Source organism: Pristis pectinata, chromosome 15 (assembly GCF_009764475.1).
Source record: "Pristis pectinata isolate sPriPec2 chromosome 15, sPriPec2.1.pri, whole genome shotgun sequence".
NCBI lineage: Eukaryota > Metazoa > Chordata > Chondrichthyes > Rhinopristiformes > Pristidae > Pristis > Pristis pectinata.
Genome location: NC_067419.1, coordinates 15,051,420 through 15,078,299, shown reverse-complemented (window position 1 = coordinate 15,078,299; position 26,880 = coordinate 15,051,420). Strand labels below are relative to the sequence as shown.

The 26,880-nt window shown below is 41.1% G+C and overlaps 1 protein-coding gene across 2 annotated transcripts in view; it reads right to left on the bottom strand.

Annotated features, from left to right (window-relative positions):
• The window catches only part of scube1 (signal peptide, CUB domain, EGF-like 1), a 266,620-nt gene that overhangs the window by 26,997 nt on the left and 212,743 nt on the right, over positions 1-26,880 (bottom strand). For both annotated transcript variants that reach the window (XM_052029992.1, XM_052029991.1), the window contains 6 exons: positions 21,369-21,485; positions 20,391-20,513; positions 17,004-17,123; positions 12,766-12,858; positions 8,399-8,515; positions 66-224 (listed from right to left, as the gene is read on the bottom strand). In XM_052029992.1, coding sequence (XP_051885952.1) covers positions 66-224; positions 8,399-8,515; positions 12,766-12,858; positions 17,004-17,123; positions 20,391-20,513; positions 21,369-21,485 — 729 coding nt within the window. The remainder of the gene's footprint in view (positions 1-65; positions 225-8,398; positions 8,516-12,765; positions 12,859-17,003; positions 17,124-20,390; positions 20,514-21,368; positions 21,486-26,880) is intronic.

Sequence of the window (26,880 nt, the reverse complement as noted above, 5' to 3'; positions counted from 1 at the left end):
TGGTCTAGGCAGTGTAATCCACTACTCTTGAGACCAACTGATCTTCAGTTTAAATAGCCACTAACCTGTCACCTGTTCGGACTTCATTTCTACTTCGAATTCTGCTGTGATATGCGACACCTCCTTAGATGGTGACTTGCGTCCACGCCTCCGCTTTTTGGAAGAATCACACTTCAGGTTTACAAAGGTCACATGGCAGTTGTCTGTGCATGGGAATTGTCCTCCTTTGTGCAAAGGAAATTGAAGTTGATAAGTGAAGAGGCAGCATATAAAAGAACAGCAGCACGTATGTGACAAAATGTAATAGCGAGGTACTTGGTAATAGATTATGTTGTGATGTACTTTGAATCTCATATAATGTTTTCATTGGATATCTTCAAGATTAGAATTTCCCCGTTGATGAAGTCTAAAAGTTGACCAGATAAACCAATACAATTCATTATCTATAGCCAGATTCTGCCATGTTAGCATTATCTATGTAGGCGACAATTAAAGGTTGCTCTGAATGGCTACGAGAAAATAATAAATAAAATCTGCAAAGAGCAAATGGAGAGTTTTCATGTTTCCATAGGAGTTATATATTATAGTAAATGATAGAAACGGGAAAGCAATTTCATTGGACTCAGGCTAAATTTTGGATATCCACAATGACAATTTCAGGCACCTAAAATTAACTTTAGGCTTGGAATAGCTGGTAAAGAGTAAGCCTTCTGCCACACACTCTCTGAAAAGGGGGTGACGTCATTCATTCTCCATAGGAGTCTTTTTGTGGACTTTCTAAGCAATGTAATAACTGTTAAGGGACCTTTTTTTAGGTTAAAGACACCAGAAATTAACCTGAGAACACCTAAAACATATTTCACACGGGCTGTTTATGCCAGGAGGCACACTGGATTCTAATCCTATCAGTCATGTTGGACCGGATCCAAGTCACAAGACCCATAACGTTCTCTCTCAAAAAAGTTCTACAAATTTGTTTGCTGGTCAACTGCATGAATATCTTTGTAACTTATTGACTATCTTAGTAGCTTCATTGACTTTGACATTCAAAATGTACATGACGTTGTCTTGCAGCTTGCTGTGAAATACAAAGCATATTAGTAATAAACTGCAATATATAATCATGGGAACCTGCTGGGCGATTGAAGTGGAACTGCCATCACTGCTCTCATTGATGAACGACACCATCTGAACCATGCGTTAAAACTGCAAAATCCCTCTGTTCAGATGACTCCTAAGAACTGCTCAGGCTTGCTCTGCACATGTTAAAATTTCCGAAGACGTTGCTACAACTTGTAAGTTACTCACTTCTGCCATCCTTTCAATGTGTTACTGACACAGTGTGAACATCTGACTATATGGAATTTGATATGTCATTTGACAACTTTGGGCAGCAAATTTAACAATGGAGATAATGAAGAAATTGAATGCTTCTCAATAAGTAAATAAACAGTGACACCCATTTATATAAATAGGAATATGCTGCTAAAATAAGACCATTAGTACTGCAATACCAGTCAGCGATGCTCTACAATTTGTATTCACGTATCATTACTACCCTTAGCAATCCTGTACTGCCTGCTGTGCACTGCAAAACAAGGAATACTTATTAAATTTTGATGTCATTGGAGAATCACAATGAAAACAACATACTTGGCATAAGTTTATTGGATAACAGCTGCCACTGATCAAGTTCCATGCTTGTGATGACATTGTGTTCTTCTATGGTACAGTTGTGCATACTATTTACAGATGAAGGTAATTTTACTGTTGTATTTTTGCTGAAGAACCTGTATGGTTCCTGGTCTGATCACCTGGACCAGAGGTTTTCAACCTGTGGTCCGCGGACCCTCTGGGGGTCCACGGCGGGTTGCGGGGGTCCGCCAGCAAGCCAAGAAAAAAATGGAAAAGCGACCTGTTACAAAGACGTAGCTTACTTGCTTGCTCCAGTTTCCTACTATTCAGGAAATCAGCCATATCTATTCTATCTGTTATAGGCGACAGTCTTAGAGACTTAGACGGTGTTTCCCTTCTGGTAAGCTGCCGCTTAATATTCGATTTGTTGTAGTCAGAGTAGTCAGTAGTGTTCACTACTCACGGACTATTCTGTTGTGCACTGTAGCGTTAGCGGAGACTGAGTGACGTTGTTGGTGTGCCTTAATAATATTGCTTACTTACCGTGCATTTACGCCACAGTGATGTCACTGTTAAACGAAAAGTGCGCAAGCGTGTAAGTTTTAGATTAGTTTTGATAATTTTGTTCATCAGTAAACAGTAATTAAACTGTCCAGCATGTATTGCTGAGTATGGAGAAATTTCTGAAGAGTAAAGCTGACCAGAAACCGGAAGATTCTGATGACGAAGGGGATAAGGGTGACCCGAAAGAGAAAACAACGCAAGTATGATCCAGAATACATTTCATATGGCTTCATCGCAGTGGGGACAAATGCGGACCAACCTCTCTGTGTCCGTGTGTTGCAAACACTGTCCAACGATGCAATGAAACCAGCAAAATTGAAGCGCCATTTAACAACAGTGCATCCAGATATTGCCAGTAAGCCGAAGGAATATTTTTGAGCGGCAAAAGGAGCTTTACCTCAAGCAGAAAGGCAAAATAATAGCCTGTGCCACTGTAAATGAGAAGGCTCTTCACGCATCATATTTGGTAGCATTACAAATAGCATGTTCCAGAAAGCCCTCACACAATTGGAGAAGAGCTTACACTGCCTGCAGCAGTAGATATGTGCGAAGTTGTACTGGGAAAAGAATCCAGTCAAAACTGAAAGCCATTCCACTGTCTCATAACACAGTAAGCAGAAGAATTGGTGATATGGCAGAAGATATACAGAGCCAGTTGATAGCACGTCTTCAGCACGTTTGATTTGCAATTCAGTTTGATGTAAGTACTGATATTGCCAGTGTTGGGCAGTTGTTGGTTTATGTTCGATATTGCTGGGAAGAAGAGGCTTTGGAAGACTTTTTGTTTTGCAAGGCGCTCCCAGGGCGTACAACCAGTGAAGAACTTTTCCGTGTGCTTGACACTTTTTTTGTACAATCGGCATTGGCGTGGACACAGTGTATTGGAGTATGCACAGATGGTGCTGCCGCAATAACGGGATGGAAGTCGTGTCTAGTCGCATGAGTGAAAGAAGTAGTAGCTCCACATGTAGCAGCAACCCACTGCATGATTCACCGTGAGGCTTTGGCTGCAAAGGATATGGATGAAAATCTTGCGGAGGTCCTTTTCCACGTGCATTAAAATCTTAACTCTTATCAAAGCCAGGCCGCTCAATCATCGTTTGTTTGAAAACATATGCCGTGAAATGGAAGCCGAAGCATAAGGCATTCGTGCTACATACAGAAGTCAGATGGCTGTCACGAGGCGCATTGTGCAGTGTGTATATGAATTGCGAGATAACTGCTAATTTTTCTAAATGAGCATAAAGGATCATTGGCAGAGTTCTTGACAGATGAGATGTGGGTTGCCAGATTAGCTATCTTGCAGATATTTTCAACATTTTGAACAGCTTAAACTCTATCATTGCAAGGACGCTGGCTCAAATGTTCTGAAAACGCATGACAAAATCAATGCCTTCCAGAAAAAACTCCATATCTGGAAGGGAAGATGCGAGCAAGGCGTCTATGATATGTTTCTGTTGCCGGCTGACTTTATGACAGTGAACGAGGACTAAGACAGAGGCCATTGCTAGCACCGTTTTGAACCATATCAACAGCTGTCACATTATTTCCATGAGTATTTTGGCAACAATGACACGAGCAATGTTTGATTAGATTTTGAAATCTGTTTGAACGCATGCTCACTGATTTAACTGGACGTGAACAAGAAGAATTGGCTGAACTTTCATCTGATAAGACTTTGCGCCTGTAGTTCAACCGAATGTCACTGTTGTCGTTCCGGATAGCATGTTCCCAGGAGTATCCACTGCTGTCCAGAAAAGCCGTCAATGTTCTGTTACCATTTGCAACCACTTCCGTGTGCGAAATAGCATTTTCTGCGGTCACTGCCATGAAAACCAAATACAGATAAAGACTGAATATTGAGGATGACATACACGAATGTTTGTCGCACATACCCCCACGTTTGGACAAACTCTGTAGTGCAAAAACAGGCACAATCTTCACATTGAACTGAACACTGAGAAGACACCGCTGGTCATTATCGGTGATTGAAATAGTCACTATTTCAATAGGGCCTATGTGCAGTAATTTAAGTGTTTGTATGCATGAATTATTGTTGGTTTGATTTTTGTGGGCTTTGGGGGTCCACCATCTAACAAGGACTTGCTCTGGGGGCTGCAGCATGAAAAAGGATGAAAACCCACTGATCTAGACAGGTAATCCCTTGGGATCAAGGACATGTTTTCATCCCAATTCTGTGGCTGAAAAGAGTGGGATGGGGTTGGATTGGTATCAGAGAAATGGGGATTGAGGAAGGGCAAGTGGGGGGGGGGGGAAGGATCGAGATAGTGCAGGGAAGGAGAAAATGGTAAAAGGGGACAAGAGGATTGAGAGGATATAGGAAAGAGTGAAGAGCGTGCAAATGTGTGCACAGATGTGAGTGTGTACGCTGTCTGTGTGCACACCTGTGTAAACGTGCATGTGTATGTGCACACGTCAGCAGAGTTTGCCTGGATGTAGCTTCAGTGTGAGAAGCTGTCTGTGCATATGTGTAGGCCTTAAGACCTTGTATCAGAGCCTAGTCTCCTCTTAGAAACACAATTGCCTGATTGAATTACTTACCTTACCACCAGACAGCATTACTGCCAAGTAGCAAAGTAGTTCATAAAGCAACAGTTTAATAACTAAATTGCACAGAAAACAGATCTAAAAAGAACAGAAGACCAATGAACAAAATCTTTGAAATTTACAATTTAAATCCAACTTTTGAACAGCCTTGGCTGTCAGAAGTACTATATTAGCCATATAAGTTATAGGGCTGTATGGCACAGAAATTGGCATTTTGGGTCACAATGTCCAAGCCAAACTTTTTGCCCATCTATACTAACCCCACTTGCTTAAATTAGGTCTGTATCCTTCTCTCTTTATTTAAGCACCTGTCCTTTAAACAAAGTGACTATATCTGACTCCACCACCTCCTCTGGCAGCAGGTTCCAGATATCAACCACTCTCTGTGGAAAAATATTTCCCCTCAAATCTCCTTTAAAATTTCTTCCTCTCACTTAAACCTGTGCTCTCTTGTTTTTAATACCTCCAGCATGGGAAATTGTCACATGGTATAACCTACACAACAGCATTAGATCAAATCATTGTGGCTGATATATTTAGCCCCTTGAATAACATTAGTACAAAAAAATGGAATTATATATACTTAGCAATTAAAACAAAAGAACATATCACCATATAATAGTTGGTTTATTGGGAAGCTTTCATTGAAAGTGAGAGAGTTATCATATTTTCAGATCTGTTTTCCAATATAAGTCCTTCAAGATGACACATGTTTGAAAATAAAAGCATCTGAATGACACATGTCATTATTGTGTAATTAACCAATGTCTTGTGGTGAGGAAGTCATAAACTGTGAATTGCATTCAAAGTTGTTGGATGATTGGTGCCACTGAACCATTAGCTTAACAAAATATCCTCTTCTCTTTCATCTCCTTGAGAGTGTCATGAATTGGTGTGTTTGTACATGAATTATTCAGTAAACTCACCACAGAGATTCAAGGATAATAATTAATGAGCAGGATGGTGTTCCTCTTTGGCCAAAGAATCCACACACTGGTTTGCTCCAGCACACTGAACACTGGGGCATACACACTGCAGCACACAAGTAACAGAAGGTGTTGGAGGTCAGGTACAGATGTTCCCTGCACTCATGGCTCCATTCATTTGAAAGGAGCTATTGAAGGTGAGTGAAGTTAAGTGTTTTATTTTGAAGCTTTGTGTTAACTAACATTATTGTTTTTAGTTATTTCACATCAAATCTGGTGATAAATAATTTTTTTTAAATTTAATTCTATAGATGCTCTCTATTGTCTTTAACCATCTCTGGCTATCTGAGACATTTACAAACAGCAGAAAGACCAGAGTTTCAGAAGACCATCATTGGGCAGAACCTAGCCTGGATTATGGTGTGTTCCATCCACTGAACAGCTGCAGTACCAAGGTCAACAGGACCTCTGCAGACTTGCACTTACGGAAGTTAAGTGTGACTGTGGGCGCCCTACGAGAGGCACACAAGGCACAGGTCGCGTCAGCCATAGGCCAGGTCAGGCACAATCTGACCCATTAACCCTTCAAATACTGTTAATAGTCAGTAATCAACAACCCTCACCTGAAAATTGAAAAAAAATTGGAAGTGTGGATATGCATTTTTTTTACACAGGGAATTTTTGTTAGGCATTTGAAAAATGTCACATTTTTTTCTTATTTTTCCTTTCTCTACCTCTTAATCTCATTATTCATTCCTTATTTATTTTCTTGTGCCTGATTGGATGAAATGCAACGTCAATCTAATTCACCAGTCTTCTCAATCTGATTTTAGATTTCTCAGTCCTATTTCTCATTTTAGATGAGATCAACAAGATTTATCACATTTTCTTTACAATTAGCCTGAATTAAAGGTACCAAGACCTAGAATAATATGCTGGCTTTCAGATTTCCTATTGCATCAGCTTTCAGTTCAAAAACACCTTTGTCACTATGATGATATTGGAACAAACTCCGAGACCTAGGACTCAACACCTCCCTCTGTAACTGGATCCTTGACTTTCTAACCAACAGACTGCAATCAGTGAGGATAGGCAGCAATACCTCCAGCATGATTATTTTCAACACTGGTGCCCCACAAGGCTGCGTCCTCAGCCCTCTACTCTACTCCCTATACACTCATGACTGTGTGGCCAGATTCTGCTCTAACTCCATCTACAAGTTTGCCAGATGATACCACCATTGTAAGCCATATCTCAAACAGCGATGAGTCAGAGTACAGGAAGGAGATAGAGAGCTTAGTGGAATGGTGTCATGGACAACAACCTTTCCTCAATGTCAACAAAACAAAAGAGCTGGTCATTGACTTCAGGAAAGGGGGTGGTGTACATACACCTGTCTACATCAATGGTGTTGAGGTCAAGAGGGTTGAGAGCTTCAAGTTTCTGGGAGTGAACATCACCAACAGCCTGTCCTGGTCAAATCACGTAGAAGTCATGGCCAAGAAAGCTCACCAGCACCTCTACTTCCTCAGAAGGCTAAAGAAATTTGGTTTGTCCCCTTTGACTCTCACCAACTTTTACAGATGCACCATAGAAAGCATCCTATCTGGATGTATCACGTCTTGGTATGGCAACTGCTCTGCCCAGGACTCTAAGAAACCTGCAGAGAGTTGTGGACACAGCCCAGTGCATTACGGACACCAGCCTCCCCTCCTTGGACTCTGTCTTTACCTCTCACTGTCTTGGTGTAGCAGCCAGCATAATCAAAGACCCCACCCACCCGGGACATTCTCTCTTCTCCCCTCTTCCATCGGGTAGAAGATACAGGAGCCTGAGGGCACGTACCACCAGACTTAAGGACAGCTTCTACCCCACAGTGACAAGACTATTGAACAGTTCCCTTATATAATGAATGGACTATGACCTCACAATCTACCTTGTTGTGACCTTGGCACCTTATTGCACTGCACTTTCTCTGTAGCTGTGACAGTTTTACTCTGTACTGTTATTGTTTTTACCTGTACTACATCAATGCACTCTGTACTAACTCAATGTAACTGCACTGTGTAATGAATTGACCTGTACCATCAGTTTGTAAGACAAGCTTTTCACTGTACCTCAGTACAAGTGACAATAATAAACTAATACCAAATAGCTATTGTGTGGAGTTAATTCATCCAGCTCTTTCATGAAGTTGGTGCCTTTTGGAATTCTGATTTTACTGAGGAAAGCCAAAAGATTTAAACAACTGCTGATCTTTGTAAAAGCATGATTTTACTAACATGTTTCATTTAGCCAAGAGGCTTCTAGCTGGAGAAAGAAAGATAATATTTGTTTGAAATATTGCAACTCGGTAGTAATGGATTATTCTGCTGTAACGGGTAAATTTGCAATTGAAGTAGAGTTGACAGATGCTCAAGGGCAATCCATTACTTTTATATATTCACTATTTTTACTGATGTTTAACCTGTTCCTTCGCTTTATTGACACTTTTGATTTTAGATATCACTTCTCAGCCTTGATCAATAGATTAACTCCGTTGCTGGCAGGCAACAAGAAATTCACCCTTAGCATTAAACTGTTGTGTTCCCACTGACAAAAACATCAATTCCTCATGAATCTGGTTTATGCCAATATACATGTTACACTTAATGTTGGAAGTATGACCCAATTACCACTCCTATCAAAATCAAACTATAACATACCTGACATGCTTTGTTTCAGACTATCCTTAATCCTTTCCTTAATTCGTGGTCGAAGATGGCATTTGGCATCCTTTATCTTGAATCTAGCTTTTTGCTTTATTGGAGGTGCCAAAGGATCTGAAATAAAAACAATGTATGCCTTCAGTATCAGAGGATTTAGGTTTAATTTTTTTTTCCAACTCATTAACAACATGTGGCCTGCACTGAGAAAGCCATCCCAATTGCCCGTGAAAAAGTGGTGGTGAACTTGTATAATCTTTCGAGTTAAGGTATTCCCACAAGTTGGTTCAGTAGAGGCTTCTTGGATTTAAAAATAGAAACAGTGAAGGAGCAACAATTTTTCAGGGTGGATTGTGACTTTGAAGAGAACTTGGATATGACAGTCATTCCATATGCCTGTAGCACTCATGGTAGTGGTTTTGGGTTTGGGAGGTAATGTAAGTCAGGTGAATAACTGCAGTGCATTTTGCAGATGGTGGAGACTGCAGCCATTTTGTACCAGAGGCAGAGGGAATGAATATTTAGGACGGTGGGTAGAGTGCTGGTCATGTAGTCTGCTGTGTCCTGGATAAAGTGCAGCTTCTTGTGTGTTACCAAAATTGCACTCATCCAGGCAAGTGGAGATTATTCCATCACAGTCTCTCTTTGTAGAGATGGTCACTGACTGGAACTTGTGTGGTATGTATATTGCTGGCCAAGTAAATTACTAATTAATACAAAGATATAAAAATTCAAGCAGAGAATCAGATTATTTTTATAATACGTGGTACCTGTGCTCTAATGAGCTCCACACTTGGAACCTAAAGTTACTCCATTTTCCTGTTCTTTCCTCGTTACCTTCAATAGTTTTGCTTCAAGTATTTACTTAATACCCTGCTAAGTGTTCCTCGACCATCGCTGGGATTGGACAACATGCACACCTCGGGCCTGGATTCCCTGGAGTTCCACTCTGTCCTGCCAGCATTTGGCCATGCCTCGGGAATGTTGCAGCTCCTGGGCAAGATGTGTTAGAACCATAGAACCATACAGCACAATACAGGCCCTTCGGCCCACCATGTTGTGCCGACCTTCAAACCACACCTAAGCCTATCTAACCCCTTCCTCCCACATATCCCTCTATTTTAAATTCCTCCATATGCTTACCTAACAATCTCCTGAACTTGACCAACGTATCAGCCTCCACCACCACCCCAGGCAGCGCATTCCATGCACCAACCACTCTCTGGGTGAAAAACTTCCCTCTGACATCTCCCTTGAACTTCCCACCAATTACCTTAAGCCATGCCCTCTTGTACTGAACATTGGTGGCCTGGGAAAGAGGCGCTGGCTGTCCACTCTATCTATTCCATAGAACCATAGAACCATACAGCACAAAATAGGCCCTTCAGCCCACCATGTTGTGCCGTCCATCAAACCACCCTCACACTACCTAACCCCTTCCTCCCGCATATCCCCCCGAGTAATATTCCTCTTAATATTTTGTATACCTCTATCACATCTCACCTAATCCTCCTTCTCTCCAATGTGTAAAGCCCTAGCTCCCTTAGTCTCTCATCATAATCCATACTCTCTAATCCAGGCAGCATCCTGGTAAATCTCCTCTGCACCCTTTCCAACGCCTCCACATCCTTCCTACAGTGAGGCGACCAGAACTGGACACAGTACTCTAAGTGTGGTCTAACCAGAGTTTTGTAAAGCTGCATCATTACTTTGCGGCTCTTAAACTCGATCCCACGACTTATGAAAGCTAACATCCCATAAGCTTTCTTAACTACCCTATCCACCTGTGAGGCAACTTTCAGTGACCTGTGGATATGAACCCCCAGATCCCTCTGCTCCTCTACACTGCCTAGAATCCTGCCATTAACTTTGTACTCCACCTTGGAGTTTGTCCTTCCAAAGTGTACCACCTCACACTTCTCCGGATTGAACTCCATCTGCCACCTCTCAGCCCAGCTCTGCATCCTACCAATATCCCTCTGTAAGCTTCGACAGCCCTCCACACTGTCCACAACACCACCAATCTTTGTGTCATCTGCAAACTTGCTAACCCACCCTTCCACCCCCTCATCTAAGTCACAAAAAGTAGAGGTCCCAGAACCGATCCCTCTGGGACACCACTAATCACAGCCCTCCAATCCGAATGCACTCCCTCCACCATAACCCTGTACTTTCTACAGGCAAGCCAATTCTGAATCCACACAGCCAAGCCTCCCTGGATCCCTTGGCCTCTGACCTTCTGAAGAAGCCTACCATGCAGAACCTTGTCAAACGCCTTACCAAAATCCACGTAGACTGCATCTACTGCACTACCCTCATCAATCTTCCTGGTCACCTCCTCAAAGAACCCTAACAGGCTTGTGAGGCAAGATCTTCCCTTCACAAAGCCATGCTGGCTGTCCTTAATCAGTCCATAATTCTCTAAATGCTCATAGATCCTATCTCTTAGAATCCTTTCTAACAGCTTACCCACCACAGACGTAAGGCTCACTGGTCTGTAATTCCCTGGAATATCCCTACTACCTTTTTTGAATAAGGGGACAACATTCGCCACCCTCCAATCCTCCGGTACCATCCCCGTGGACAACGAGGACTCAAAGATCCTAGCCAATGATTCAGCAATCTCCTCCTTCACCTCATGAAGCAGCCTGGGGAATATTCCGTCAGGCCCCGGGGACTTATCTGTCCTAATATTTTCTAACAGCTCCAACACATCCTCTCTCTTGATATCAACATGCTCTAGAACATTAACCACACCAACACTGTCCTCAGCGTCATCAAAGCCCCTCTCCTTGGTGAATACTGAAGAGAAGTATTCATTGAGAACCTCACCCACTTCCACAGCTTCCAGGCACATCTTCCCACCTTTGTCTTTAATTGGACCTTCATTTACTCTAGCCATCCTTCTGCTCTTCACGTACAAGAATAAAGCCTTGGGATTCTCCTTAACCCTACTCACCAAAGCCTTTTCATGTCCCCTTCTCACTTTCCTCAGCCCCTTCTTAAGTTCTTTCCTTGCTAATCTATATTCCTCACGAGCCCTATCCAATCCTTGCTGCTTACACCTTATGTATGCTGCCTTCTTCTTCCTAACTAGTTGTTCCACCTTTCTCGTCACCCATGGTTCATTCACCCTGCCATTCCTTCTCTGCCTCACTGGGACAAATTTATCCCTAACATCCTGCAAGAGATCCCTGAACATTGACCACATCTCCATAGTACATTTTCCCTTCAAAAATGTCATCCCAATTTACTCTCTCAAGTTCTCGCCTTATAGCCTCATAATTCGCCTTTCCCCAATTAAATATCTTCCCGTCCTCTTTGCTCCTATCCCTGTCCATGACAATTCTAAAGGTTATGGAGCAATGGTCACTGTCCCCTAAATGTTCGCCCACTGATAGATCTGTCACCTATGCCGGTTCATTACCTAAAACTAGATCTAATATGGCATTCCCTCTAGTCGGCCTGTCAACATACTGTGTCAGGAATCCGTCCTGGACACACTTAATAAACTCCGCCCTGTCTAAACCTTTGGCGCTAAGCAGGTGCCAATCAATATTTGGGAAGTTGAAGTCTCCCACGATAATAACCCTGTTATTTTTACACCTTTCCAAAATCTGCCTCCCAATCTGCTCCTCAGTATCCCTGCTGTTACCGGGGGGCCTATAGAATACTCCCAGTAGAGTAACTGCTCCTTTCTTGTTCCTAACTTCCACCCATAATGACTCTAGAGAGGATCCTTCTACATTATCCACCCTTTCTGCAGCTGTAATAGTGTCCCTGACCAGTATCGTCACCCCTTCTCCTCTTCTCCCCCCCCCCCCAATCCCTTTTGAAACACTGAAAACCAGGAATATTCAATATCCATTCCTGCCCTGGTGTCAGCCATGTCTCTGTGATAGCCACAATATCGTAGTCCCATGTATTTATCCAAGCTTTCAGTTCATCTCCCTTATTCCGGATGCATCTTGCATTTAAGTCAGGATTTCATCATCCTTGCTGACTAAATACAAAATAAAAGTCTCCACTCGAGTGTCCTGAAACAAAATATTCCTTCATTGTCACTGGGTCTAGATTCTGGAACCCCTACCTAACACCAGAGGGACTTCAGCAGTTCAAAAGTGCAGCTCACCATCAACTAGGGATGGGCATCAAATGCTGTCCTTGCCAGTTATGTTCTGGGTTGCATTAACAAATAAATTAGTAGATATTCCTGATCCTAATTATTGAGAGACTTGAATGGGAAAACAAATGCCATTCCAAATCAGATTAGCAATCAGATTAATCAGCCCTGGGAAATAAAACATTACTATCACAGTAGTGCATGGCATATTTCGTTACACTCAGGTCCTGTGTGAGACGGTTACCTGCACAACTGGGCAGAGTTGCATTTCGTTTCTGTGAAGATTTGGTTGGCTGTATTGGAACACCACAACTGAATGTATAGCTGTTTTCAGAATCTAAAGAAAGATAGAGATTGTATATTAGAGCAAGATGGATAGACAGGTGAACCCCCTAAGTTCAACTATATCTGTGAACAGAACTTGATCTTCATGTACCCTTCCAGGTTATTAAATTTAATTGTCATTTGCCCACTCCTGCTGCCTCCACATCTGGACCCGTTCACTCACATATAAAATGCCCTCTATAATTCTCCAATTAAAATAGGGACCACAGATATTTTATCAGCCCCATATCTGATGTCTGTCAGGCAGTTCATTGCAAGAAGCCTGCAGCTTCGTACCCTGTGCTGCAAAAAACAAAATCTCACATTCATCTCCTTGTTATTCTGATGACTGCCGTGAAATCAGGAACTCATTGAATGGCTTTTCATCATTCCCATAAATGCTGATAATGACCTTCCCACCAGTATTTTCATCCCTGCAATCTTATAAACAAGATGCAACATACGGTAACTCCATCTACCACAGCATGAAAATACTTCTAACACCTTACAGCCAATTTCTATTTAGAGTGATATAACTCAGCATAATCCTATCCTTATAATGATAGCTTTACATTTGAGGGAAGGTTTTCACAACTTAGTTGCATTGACCATGAGTTTGAGTTATTAAAGATTTAAGCTTTTATTTGTAAAATAATTTATGTTATTAAGAATAATTAGTATCGCTTTCAAAAACTGATAGAATTGCCTGGACTTTCCCAATGCAATTTCTATACAGCAATGCAATTGATGACATGGAAAATTCTATTGAGAAATCATACTTCCTTGTGAGTGAATGGGAATGAAAATGAGAGTAAATGTGAGTGCAGGTGGGAGAGCCACTGAGAGCATGGGATTGTGTGTAAGAATGAAAGGAAGTGGGTGAATACAAGACAGAAGTTGTGATCACTCTGTTTCTATTGAATAAGCACCATCTCTGTTTCAAGCTGTATTCTCTCACTGGACTATTAGACAACCACAAGCACATAAATGCTGCACAAATCAGTTCATCGAAATAAATGATGTTCCATTAAAATTGTTATGAATACAATGCTTGAAAAGGCAATAGAAGTAGACACAATGGAAACACTTGCAGAACTATGATGAAAAACCAGGGAAGTACGGTGAATGTCGACTCTTTCAAAGAACTGGAACAAGCACAATGAGGCAAATGGCCCTCCCCTGTGCTGTATGGCCTATATACCAGACTGAAGGAAACTATGTGATTACTTTTGTGTTACTAGTCTGGATTGTGGTTGATTCAGACCATTGTTTGCACTTGCTTCTGCATTACTCCCACAGCGGCTGCTCTTACTTTTTCAGTCTTCAGTGAAATTGATCTCCAGGCCTCACTGCTGCCATCGTTTGGTGAGTCGCAGTGATCTGTGAGTGACACCTTGGCCTCATACAGCAGATCCTGACGACTCACCCCAGACCAGTCTGATGGCCCTTGACAGCTCTCAAAGGCCTTTTTAACTGGATTTAAATACTTCTATTTATAAACAGCTGGAAATATTTAAATAATTCAAAATTGCTAAAATTTAAAAAAAATAATAAATGTACTTTAAAAGCTGTTTGTCTTAGAAATAAATTATAAACTTTAACATAGAACAGTACAGCGCAGGAACAGGCCCTTCAGCCCACGATGTTGTGCTAAACTAATTAAACTAGTAATTAAATGCCTGACTAAACTAATCTCTTCTGCCTACACAATGTCCATATCCCTCCATCCTCTGCACATTTATGTGCCTATCTAAGACCTCTTAAATGCCTGTATTATATTTGCCTCCACCACCACCCTGGCAGCGCATTCCAGGCACCCACCACTCTCTGTATAAAAAAACTTGCCCCACACATCTTTATTGAACTTACCCCCAAGATTGAATAAAATAAACAAACCTTTCATTTTCACATGCCTTTTCAATCCAGATCAATAAGTCCTATAAAATGAGTTCAGCTGCACTACACACTCCAATACACTGAGCATAAAGCAATGGCTTGATGCCAAAAGTACAGCCCCTTGGCTTTGCATGGCTGAATTCTGCCCTTGAACTTAGCACCCGATATCAGCTTCTGTCTTGCAATATGAGGGTGTAGAAGTCAGGAGTGTGCTAACCTGCAACTAGCCGACAGTGCCATGGGGATATCACTATGGTCTGGCCCATTGTTCATTAACTGCTGTTCAAACAGAGGATTGCAACCTATTTGGAAGGCACCTAAATGCATCACAAACCTTGTTGTTAAAAATCTCCCCATGTTTTGCCGTGATCTTTACTGTAACCAGCAGAGATCTTGAGTCTAATTAATGACTTTACTAATCTCAAAAAGCCTACAATAACTAAATCTGGCAGCACTTGGCAACCTATTTCTAGCTCTTCTCAAATGCATTTTAGATTTTTATTGTATATTTATACAGTGTTAAGTATTGACATTCCATTACTCATGTATTGCTTCATCATATATATATATATATATAATATATACACACACACACACATACATGTGTGTGTATTATATGTCTTTATTGGAAGTGTAAGATACTATAGCAGAGAGCATGAAATCTTATTGTTATTCGAAAAAAAGAAATAAAAAATTCACTACCAGTGAGACCATTATTTAACATGTCATATATGGCTTGTTCGACTTCCTATTTACGTAGGGAACCACTGCACACTCGTGATGTGCCCTCTACTTGCTCCATAAGCAGATATCTTCCTCCACCTGCATGGATATTATTTCACATACGTACATTGTCACACAATCAACAGTAATACTTCTCTGCGCAAGACACTTTTGAAAAGTTTGTTAAATTCTGAAAAGTTGGGAGCTTTAAGGCTGTGGACAGCAACGGAAGTGCCAGCATTCTGACACTGAAAATGAAGTAAGTTTCAGACTTCCACATGTTATAGTGAAACACGGAGGTCCGGAACTTACTGACAGTTGGGGAGGGTTGACTCTCAGTTTATTCTGCTACTGGACTCAGTGCAGATGGCAGTGGTAGAGCACAGTCTCACTGATGAAATCACTAATTAGCTCAACCTTTCCTCATAAGACGTGCTCTCCAATCCAGGCAGCATCCTGGTAAATCTCCTTTGCACCCTCTCTAAAGCTTCCACGTCCTTCCTATAATGAGGTGACCAGAACTGAACACTCCAAGTGTGGTCTGACCAGAGTTCTGTAGAGCTGCAACATCATCTCAGGGCTCTCGAACTCAATACCCTGACTAATGAATGCTTTCTTAACAACCCTATCAGCCTGCACAGCAACCTTGAGGGATCTATGGAAGTGGATCCCAAGGTCCCTCTGTTCCTCCACACTGCTAAAGGTTGAGGCATGGAATTGCCAGCCTTTGCTGGAAAAGGTACACTGCCTGTTGAAATTGGAGGAAAAGGGGACTAACAGGTGATGGAGAGGTTGGGATGAGAACTGTAAATTGACAACGCCTGGTGAGAAAGAGGAAGGACCAATCTTTTGAATGAGTTTAGTTGTTTCTCCAACATTACTGAGCTAAGTTGGGAGATGGAATATTTTAGGGAGGATGTAATGAGAACAGAAGGCTAGTTCCCTGTGTGGGAGGCTGTTAGGATTGCAATTCAAATTGTTTCTGCATGAGGTGGTGGGGATTGACGGCTTGAGGCTCGTATAGTGAAGGCAGGCTTCACAGAAAGGTGAGCTAATAACCTTACTCGGTGAAGGCAGAATTCCTTGTTGCAATTCCAGATTACTTCTTTGGTTTTAGTGCTGCTTTGTCTCACTGTGGTCAGTTCACCATAAAGCGCGTTGCAATACTTTCGTAACCTAATACAACAGTTGGTACCACTTACCACTGTTAAAAGTTAATACATGATGACAGACATAAAGTCAATTATTGAATGCATTGCATTTATAGAACTGGTAGCACTGATATTCCAACACACATCAGTTTTTCCATTTGTATATTATTTGGTCAAATAAATTCTTATTATAAGTATTTAATCCTACAAAGCTCTCGTCGGCTATCATCCTCCATTCCCATTTAGATTTTATTCTGACATAGTAAATACATTTAAAAACCTGCCTTTTATATCAACAATTTAATGCATTTGTTCCAAACCCACATTCAAAATCATCTACTTTCCCCCACAATGGTATTTACATAATCTTTACAAATGGAATGCTGACCTGCCACAAAGAGTGCCTTTGATGGGCAAGACAGAGAGCAGCTTTCTACTCCTCCACTCTTACTGCAGATCAGCTGGACTTTACGTGCAACCTTTGCATTTCGGAGACATTTCACCGCCTCTGAGGGAGAAAGAATCATTAATTACAAACAAAGAATGAAATGGTCAACACATTAATAACCACAACAGATTGAGGCAACTGAAAAGACTCAAAAACAATGCAGATTATCACAGTTGATGGTAACGTGATGTCTCATTGGAGAGATGGAAGACAGTGAGTACAAGATATACAATTATCCACTCTGAATACTGAATCAAAATTTGCTACATCCCTGAGTCACACATGATAAAATAACTTGCATATATTAGCACCTTCAATGTCGTAAATATTCCCAATCTACCTCACAGGGGCATTTTGGGCAAAGTTTGAGAAACAGCAGGTAAAGCAGAACTGGGAAGGTGGCAAGGATAAATCCCTGAGTGATGGTTCAGGAGCAGGAAGAGATCTTGCAATGCAGACATTTCAGGCTAAAATGAGTAAATTCCCATAAAAGTGAAGGACCTCAGATTGATTACGGAAACATCTGACATCAACAAATCCCAGATCTGTTGGTTCCGAATGGGCAGAAAAATGATGGGTAATGTTTTATAATGCAGAAGAATGTGGTGCACTTATTGAAATGAAGGGACAGATTGGAAAAATGGCTTACAATAGATTTTGATTCAGTTCCACACCTCGTGGAGAAAATCCTTCAAAAGTAATTGCTTGTACCTCAGGCAATTGAATTTTGTTTCATAGTATTCTATAAAATGACTTTACAATGTGATGGTTAAGTGTTAATGCAGCTAGAAAACTGGTGATTAATGCATGTTCTTTATGTATTTCTCTTCCTGCATTTCATCTTAGTCCTTTGGTTTTTCTACATGTTTTAAAAGCCATGTATTGTAAATCATTTCAGAATGTTGCCAATTTACTGTGATGTCAATGACCTATGCATGCAGTTGCAAGGAAACAAGGGGCTTGACATTTGGCATGAAAGTCATCAAAAATGTCTGACAATTATTGAAAATATAACAAATTGAAATTAATTTAGCAACAGATTGCCCCCCAAAAACATGATGGTTTTGAAAGATGATCAATAAAATAGTGAAACCAAAAAATCAGAGGGAGAAGCAGGATCTTTTGCTTGTTGAACTAAAAGGAAAGTCACATAATTCAATCAATTTGTTGCTCCATTTCTCCCTCTAATCTATGTAGTGAGTTCTTGTACATAGAATAACTTGGAAGTCCCTGATACATCGGCGTTTTGTAGATGTAGTTCACTTCACCGCTTCTTATTAAAACATTATATTCATGCTGTTCAAGGTATAGGATGTCAGTACAAGGAAATGTAATACTTCTTCCTTAAAGCATTCATTATTAGCTTCAGGCATGCAGAATGTGCAAAGATAAGATAAAATTGATGGGCATTATCCAAGAGCAACCAACCAAAGTTGGATTCTTCCCCAGAATTTCTTAGACCTTGTATTGGCACGACACCAATGGGACATTCTCCATATCCCAACATGCCATCTACCAAGTAGTGCTAAATTAGAAACACAGTTGTGTCAATTTGCAATTGCTCTAACACACTTTGCAATATGACTATTGGAAAATAAAGACAGACCAATCATTCAGGCAGAGCCCATCCTCCCCAGATTTCAATGGCCCCCATTTTGAGACTGACGAGAACAGAGGAATGGAAAACTCATGAGTATATGTATGACAATTAATGCAGTTTTGAGGAAAGTAATGGATGCAAATGGAAAAGCTGGTGGAAAAGATAGGAGAGTGAGGAACAAAGATATGAAGTATTTTTCTAGGACACTGACACTTGTTTCAAGGTGAGGAGTGACAGCACTCAGATTGGATGACATCAATGTCCAAGCTTCTTATTTCTTTATATTTACTGTAACAGTGCATCATCTTCCAGCTCTACTGGTGAGAAAATGAAGGAGGTGCTTATTTTCCAATGGTTCTGATCTCAGCTTTGCAAGATGACCGAATTATCTGAACCCTGGTGCAGCCGAGGATGTAGAGATCATTGAACTTATGTTGTTGCTTCTGCTGCTGCTGTAACACTCTGTATAGAAATAATTAATATTTGAGACCAGAGTGCTGAAGAATGGCTGTGACAAGATAGCCAATATATTTATAATACTTTGGGCTTAATTTGAAAGGGATGGAATCTATGACATCATGTGGGATGTCATATATCAGTACAGTATGTGGACATTTACAACATGCTTTTTGTTTAAAAATTAAACTATCAATTGTGACACACATCTTCTTGTTCTTCTCTTGAGTAATTACAAGCGTTTTCTTTCAACAGAAACTGTCAAATAAACTTATTGGGGGAGAGGAACATTTCAGGACTCAGAGGAATCCAAATTTAGGTACTGCTTCCTCAGTGTGATCAGAGCCGAATTAGGCAAAACAGTGATAAGAACATTAAAATTAGTCCTTTTTTTCCAGGGGACTATCCAAAGCTATGAAAGTATAACCCCAAATATTGGGGAGGACTGGAGCTCATCAGTAATGCTTCTACAGGCGAACAGCCTGTCAGCTTCCACAGTTCAGATTTAGATAGTAAGAACACCTATGTAAGACTGAAGGATCAGCACCCTTGCCTACGGGAACAGAGGAGTAAGATGAGAAAATGTTAATCTGCTATGGATGGCAGGTTGGAATTTCACAGTCACCATTTCCTGTTCTCATTAGTGTCGACTCAGGGAGGTGCTGAGCACAGCTTAGGCATTCCCCAACAGGAAAATCACTTCAGCAGCTTTATAGCTCAAGACAGCTTGTATTCATCTCACATAAGTCTGGGGGCACTGCTATTAACATTTCATTCCTCAACAAATTTCTAAACTAAGTAAGTTTGACAGCTGAAACATCCTTTTAAAATGAAGAGGAAAAGTATGAAGCAGTGTTAAAGTGTGAATTTAAACATATGCATTTCCAAAATGGTTCCATAAATGAACATTTATTCTACTCCACTTTTCTAGTGCTCCTACCTTAACCACACAGATAAATTAAAAATCTGTTGAACAATTACTGAGTAAAATAAGAGTTAAGACCATTATTATGCAGCTGTTAGGACAAAGAATGGAACTGTCCCAACGTTCATTTGGTATACTGCTCATGGCAATTTTAAGCTAGACTATTGCATTTATGAAATGTATCCTGCTGGTGCTACAAACTTCAGTGCACAAATATTCCTGTGTTAAATTAAAACTTAAAGGTTTAGATACTTAAGGTATATTTCTCTTTTTTCACGTGGATTCTGATCAAATTACCTTTGAGAGGCTCCCGCTTTACCTTGATTATTTCTAAAATCTTACTCACCAGCACAATCTTTTCTGTTCCAATGCAATTTCTTCCCAGGAGGGCATACACACTCATAACTTCCCATTGTATTGATACAACCATAATCGCAGCTCCCATTATTTATACTGCATTCGTCGATATCTGAGAAGGCAAGAAAATACATTATGGTGACTGGAATTATTGTTTGTGGTGTGAGAGTAGAAGTGCTCCGTTATTACTTATAAATTCTATACTGATGATTAAGTTTGCAAAAAGGAAACAAGTTATCTTTTTTTTAAACACAGCTAACATTTGTATTATTCTAGGCCTAAGAATTAAGTAATTACCCTGTTGATGTTACAGTGAAACTAACTAGCTATACCATTTAGGGGCAGATAAATATAGTGCATGAAAGTAAGATGATAAAACATCCTTTAATATGGCCTCTTTAATTTCCAGCTTGTCCAAAGTATAGCCTCCTGTATTCTACGTTATGCTTGAACCCTCTTCTCCTTTCTTCTCCATTTCCTTTGATCTAACAGTGTCTCACTCATCTACCTCCCATTGCAGCCAGAGGTGTCACAAGTCCTATCTTAGGTCTCACTTGTCATCAGGCCAGACTTAAATCTGCTTTATGCCTTTCTGCGTGCTCTTGTTAGTCCATCATAGCACATTTCCCTACCTTTTTAAAAGCACTAACCCAAACTTCTCAATCATTCCCCCTGACACGTTGACTACAGACAGGTCCCTCTCGGAACTATTTTCTTGTATCAATCTCCACTCCATCTCCCAACCCACGTACACCTTACCTCCGTCTTCCGTTACATGGGGAAAAGTTCATTTGTAGGTTGCTAATAACTACAATCTCACACTGTGCTGACTAGCCTTAGGTCCACAGTTTGGTACCACATTTCATCCTTACTTCAATATTAATATATAGCATGATATTTTCTACTACTACAGTTTATTATTATCAGAACATGTGAATTATACTGTCACCCATCATACTGAACAAACCTCCACAATGAGTCAGTCCATATAAAGTATAGCCTTTATGACACAAGCATTCGAAGCTTCCTGGATAGTTGATGCATATATGGTCACAAGTCCTTTCAAAGGAACACTCATCGATATCTAAAATTGCAGAAAAGAAATGTCACCATCCAGAGATTAAAAGCAGGGTCACATACCTTCATGCAACTAATAGAGGCTCCAGACCCTTAAGGCCCTTCTTCCAGATTTATTTGAAGCATACAGTAGTTATGGGAACCTGGTTAGCATTTTACTTGAGCTAGTTTTCCAAGGAGAATATTTTTTGGGGAATTCTCCCATCATTCATCAGGTGAGTAAACTCAATCCATTAATGTATCATTGCCTGAACAGTGTACATGCTAGAAATCTGCACTTGATCCAGCAGATCAGAATTTGTGAGTCTATCCTTTCTGTCAGTATTTAGAATGCATCGTAGGCAGCACACGTGAAAGCAGTTGAGTCTCTTTGCTTGACTGGTGTACAGAGTCCAGATCTCACCATTGTACACAGGAGTGTCAACATTACAGACCTTGCACGTAAATTTTTGTTTGCTCAGGAGACCACCAGATTTATAGCTGCTCAGTTTCCAAGTAGGGCGTGATGAACAGAAGGAATTCATTGACATTTGGAAATAGCAGCACTTTCAGTTTTTAGCCACAGTTTAAGTAGAACTTCAGTGGGCACAAAAAGGATGCAATTCGTTAAATAATAGAACAAAAGAGTTAATGTAGATAGGGACCTGACCATCAGCATGGTTATGATGGGCTGAAAGGCCTGTTTCTGTGCTGTATGACTCCGGTACCCTGGACATCCACCAAGAGGTGTAATTAACCTTGTTTCACCCTCCTCTGCCCCATTCCCAAATTTTGTACATACAAAATGTCAAGGCTCAAAAAGGAAAGTCCCACAGACTGTCACTAGGCTTGTATTTAAAGGTATAAACCTACTTAATGCAGAAATTAACAAGCAAATTAATACATCAAATAGAAAAGAAATCCCAAATTGGAGATGATTGAAAGTCCAATGCAACATATTGTTACTAGCTATAAAATGTTATTCCAACAGGCACAGTTCCCAGTGTTTTCCATGGATGGAACTCCTGGTTAGAGAACACCTTAAAATTGCCAAATCACAATCCTATGTCTAAAAATAGAAAATTTTGTAAATCCAAAGCAGATCAAGTAGCAGATCAAAGGAGATCATCTTTTTAGGTGCAAATCTACAATCTCTTCAAAACCCACAGGAAGTGTCACCATTCTCCTGATTTACCCATTTTCAAGACTTTTCTCCATTTCTGATCAGTAATGTTAGGGGTGTTTCGTTTTTAATTGCAGATCGTTTCCTCCCAGCTAAAACAAGGAAGATGTGACAATTTCTGTCTCATCCAGTGTGTATGTATTACTGAATACAAGCAACATCAACAAATCGGTACAGAATTCCTTTGTAACATAAAAACTGTGCCAAAGAAAAGCACTGAGAATATGACTGGGTTAACAAGTTCATCGTTCTCAGTTTTCCAGTACCTATGTTCTCTTAAAATTTTGTTGCATAAGTTTCTCATCATCTTATGACTGATTCAATGAGAGTATAGATGTTTTTAAAATGTTCATTTATGCTGCTTACAGATCAGTGACATTCCCCTAAAATAACACAGTCCTTCCCCATCCATTGTTAACCCAAGAGCTATATAACTATCAAACCAAACCAACCAAGAAGGTTTGGGGTTACAGTTCTATTTTGCAATTCCGGCAAAGGAATTGGGTTGGAGCAGAATCAGCTCCAGCTCCAGCTCTAATAAAATCCCCATTCAACATTTTGTTTAAAACAACTGGTCAACTTTTTGACTCAAATTCAAGCTTTCAGTAATGAGTTGGCAGACTGGGACATGTACTGTGTTAGCGTGCTGTCCTTTTGCACCTTGTTTATTGGTTTGAATCTCATTCAGAATGATGGATTAGTGTGTCCTAGGGGAAGCTTCAACTCATTCTGGCTGACAGAAAGAGGGTAGATGCGTAGATAAACTAACTGTGTAAAGACTTAGTGCCCGATTCTCTTTTAATTCCCACTGTCACTACCTGAAGTAGTGAAGGGATGTCGGGAGAACACACACCTGTCCCCATCGAGGGGTCAGCAGTGCAAAGGGTGAGCAGCTTCAAGTTCCTGGGCGTCAACATCTCAGAGGATCTATCCTGGGCCCAACACATTGATGCAATCAAAAAAGAAGGCATGCCAATGGCTCTACTTCGTTAGGAGTTTGAGGAGATTTGGTATATCACCAAAGACTCTTACAGATTTCTATAGATGTATGGTGGACAGCACTCCGACTGGTTGCATCACAGCCTGGTATGGAGGCGCCAATGCACAGGATCGGAAGAGGCTGCAGAGGATTGTAGACTCAGCCAGCTTCATCACGGGCACAACCCTCTCCGCCATCGAGGACATCTTCAGGAGGCGGCGCCTCAAGAAGGCGGCATCCATCATTTAGAACCCTCACCATCCGGGACTTGCCTTCTTTTCATTACTACCATCAAGGTGGTGGCATGGGAGCCCGAAGATCCAAACTCAACAATTCAGGAACAGCTTCTTCCCCTCTGCCATTAGATTTCTGAATGATCCATGAACACTACCTTATTATTCCTTTTTTTTGCACTATTTACTTATTTTTGTAATTTATAGATTTTTTATGTCTTGCACTGTACTGTTTCACATCATATGTCAGTGATAATAAATCTGATTCTGATCCTAAATGGAGCCTTTATATTTTTTAGCTGGCTAAGCTTGCTGCTTAACTCAAGTAGTACCTTAATAAGACAGATTCATTAGCATCTTATGCCATCCGTGGGTCACACTGACATCATAACATCCTGGAGTAAGGTGCACTATTTTTCCTTACTTCTCTCCCAAGTTGCTCAGGGGCATATTTCCTGGAACTCTTTGTTTGAATCACTCCGATCAGGGTTCAGTCACTGCCACAGAACCAAGAAAGATCCAGCAAACATCCGATGTTATGTTGTTAAAGGTACTACATGCTTCTTGCCCTTCTAGTTTAACTTGCCTGGACTTGGGGGCCTGAGTTACAAGGAGAGGTTGCGTAGACTAGGATTTTATTCCCTGGAAAGATTGAGGGGTGACTTGATATATAAGATCATGAGGGGCGTAGACAGGGTTAAAGCACGTAGTCTTTTCCCCAGGGAGGGGATGCTAGAAACAAGAATGCATAGGTTTAAGTTAAGAGACGAGAAATTTAAAAGGGACGTCAGGGACAGCTTCTTCATGCAAAGGGTGGAGCATATTTGGAATGAGCTGCCAGAAATAGTGGTTGAGGCAGGCACATTAGCAACATTTAAAAGCCATCTCAATAGGTAAATGGATAGGAGGGGTTTAGAGGGCTCTGGGTCAAAAGCAGGCAGATGGGACTAGCCCACTGGGCAACACAGTCGGCACAGACGAGTAAGGCCATAGGGCCTGTTTCCATGCTGTATGACTCCAGATAAATCTGCATCATTTGACATATTTAATTGCACCATTCTCTCTGGTATTATCCAGCTGTGTGGCACTGTACTTCCTTGGTTTAATTATTTATCAAATCCATCACAGCCAGAGGATAACCTACATTTCACACTCTTGTACTAACACCTCTGTTGCTCCAATCTTATTTCACTTCTCCAGGCTGTCTTTTGGCAACATTATCCAAAGGACCAATCTTCTCCAGCTTCACCTCAGACTCCTTCCTTGTCTCTATTTTGTTGAAAGGCTTGTCCTAAAATCCAGTACTGAATGAGCAGGAGATTTCTCCAGCTATTTGCAGAAAAGACCAAAGCCTGCCACGAATTCAATTCTGCAAACACCCACTTCACCCACCCCTTTTCTGGTAAGTGTACAGAAGTTGTATGCAAGCTTGGTTATACTTGATCTAGAGATTGCCTGGATAGTGCAAAAGATAAACTGACCAGCTTAGCTTTTGCACTGTCCAGGCAATCACTGTGACAGTGAAGGAAGCAGAGAATCACTCAGCTGCTGCTAAAACTCCTATTCATGGCTTTGTGACCTCTAAACTTGATGTTCCAATGTTCTCCTAGCCAGCCTCCCACGTCCAACCTCGAGTCCATCCAGATTTCTGCTGCCATCCGTCACCCAAATCAATCCCCATTTACCCATCACTGCTCCTGTGCTCTACAATCTACATCATCTCACAAGTTAAGTGAACCTTGGTCTCAAAATTTTCATTCCTTGTTTTTAAATCCCTCTACGGCCTCAATATTTTGAAATATCTTGTTATCTCCTTCAGCCATACAACCACATATCAGTGCTCTTCAAATTCTAGCTCAGAGTCTAATTGTTCAACCACTGGAGGCTTTGCATTTACCCATCCTTGGAATTCCCTTGATGCTCTTTAAAATCTGTATCTGCCCCATCATGGGTGGATGATTTCACATTAGTGTGAAAGGGTGGCAAGGGTCTAATGGTCAGAGCTGCTGCCTCTCAGTTCCAGGGAGCTGGGTTTGATCCTGAGCTTGGGTGCTGTCCAAGTGGAGTTTGCATGTTCACCCTGTGACCATGTGTATTTCTGACAGGTGCCCCAATTTCCTCCCACATCCCAAAGAAGACCTTGCAGGTTAATTGGCTGCTTTAAATTGCCTTTAGTAAGGATAGGTGGCAAAAGATTCAAAGAGGAGTTGATGGGCATTTGCAAGAGATTAAGTTGTAAACAAATGGGAAGAGGAGGTATGGGACGGAAAGGATGGTCCTGCTGGGAGCTGGCATTGATCCGAGGGCTGAATGGCCTTCTTCTGTATCATTATAAGTAAACCATCTTTGATAACGTTCTTGCGAAACACCCAGGGGGGGTTTACTTTGTGAGTGCACCAGATAAACACTGTGATGTTGTGGCTGTGGTTGTGAAGTTCTGTTCAACCCCGTAAAATTTGGCAGAAGTTGTTCCCAATAAAAACCTCCTTTAGTGGGGTCAGAAATGCGCATCCCAGAGTTTCTGCTATCTGATGGATCCCACATTCCCACTCATGACCACTCTTCCACACGTGGTGCCAGCAGTTTCTCTCTGAATCCCAAATGGTGGCCTGCCCAAAACAAGCTAGGTGGCTCTTCCACTCACTCGAGGTGGATGACTGGCTATGGTATCTACGTTAGGTGTTTTACCGCAGTCTCCCATGGTTAGAAAGGAAATTGGCTTTAACCTGATTTTCTGTTGGAAAGTTTAAAGTCACCTTTCTCTTTGCACAGGCTGGGCCTCTTTGTACTCGGTGTTTGTTAACTTTAAAGTGTCCAGATTTTGCCACAATTTGGCACTGAACAGTCAACCTCATTAGCGTATTGTACATAAATTGAAACAAAAATCAGTGGTACATTTTAATCTAGTTGAATCCAATTGTTTGAGATAGAGTTTTATTTTGCGTCTGGTTGTGTAATGGATGATGTGGGAGTACTTTGTTCACACTGAGTGCCCAGTCTCAGAAGGCTTTCCATTTACAGCATTGCT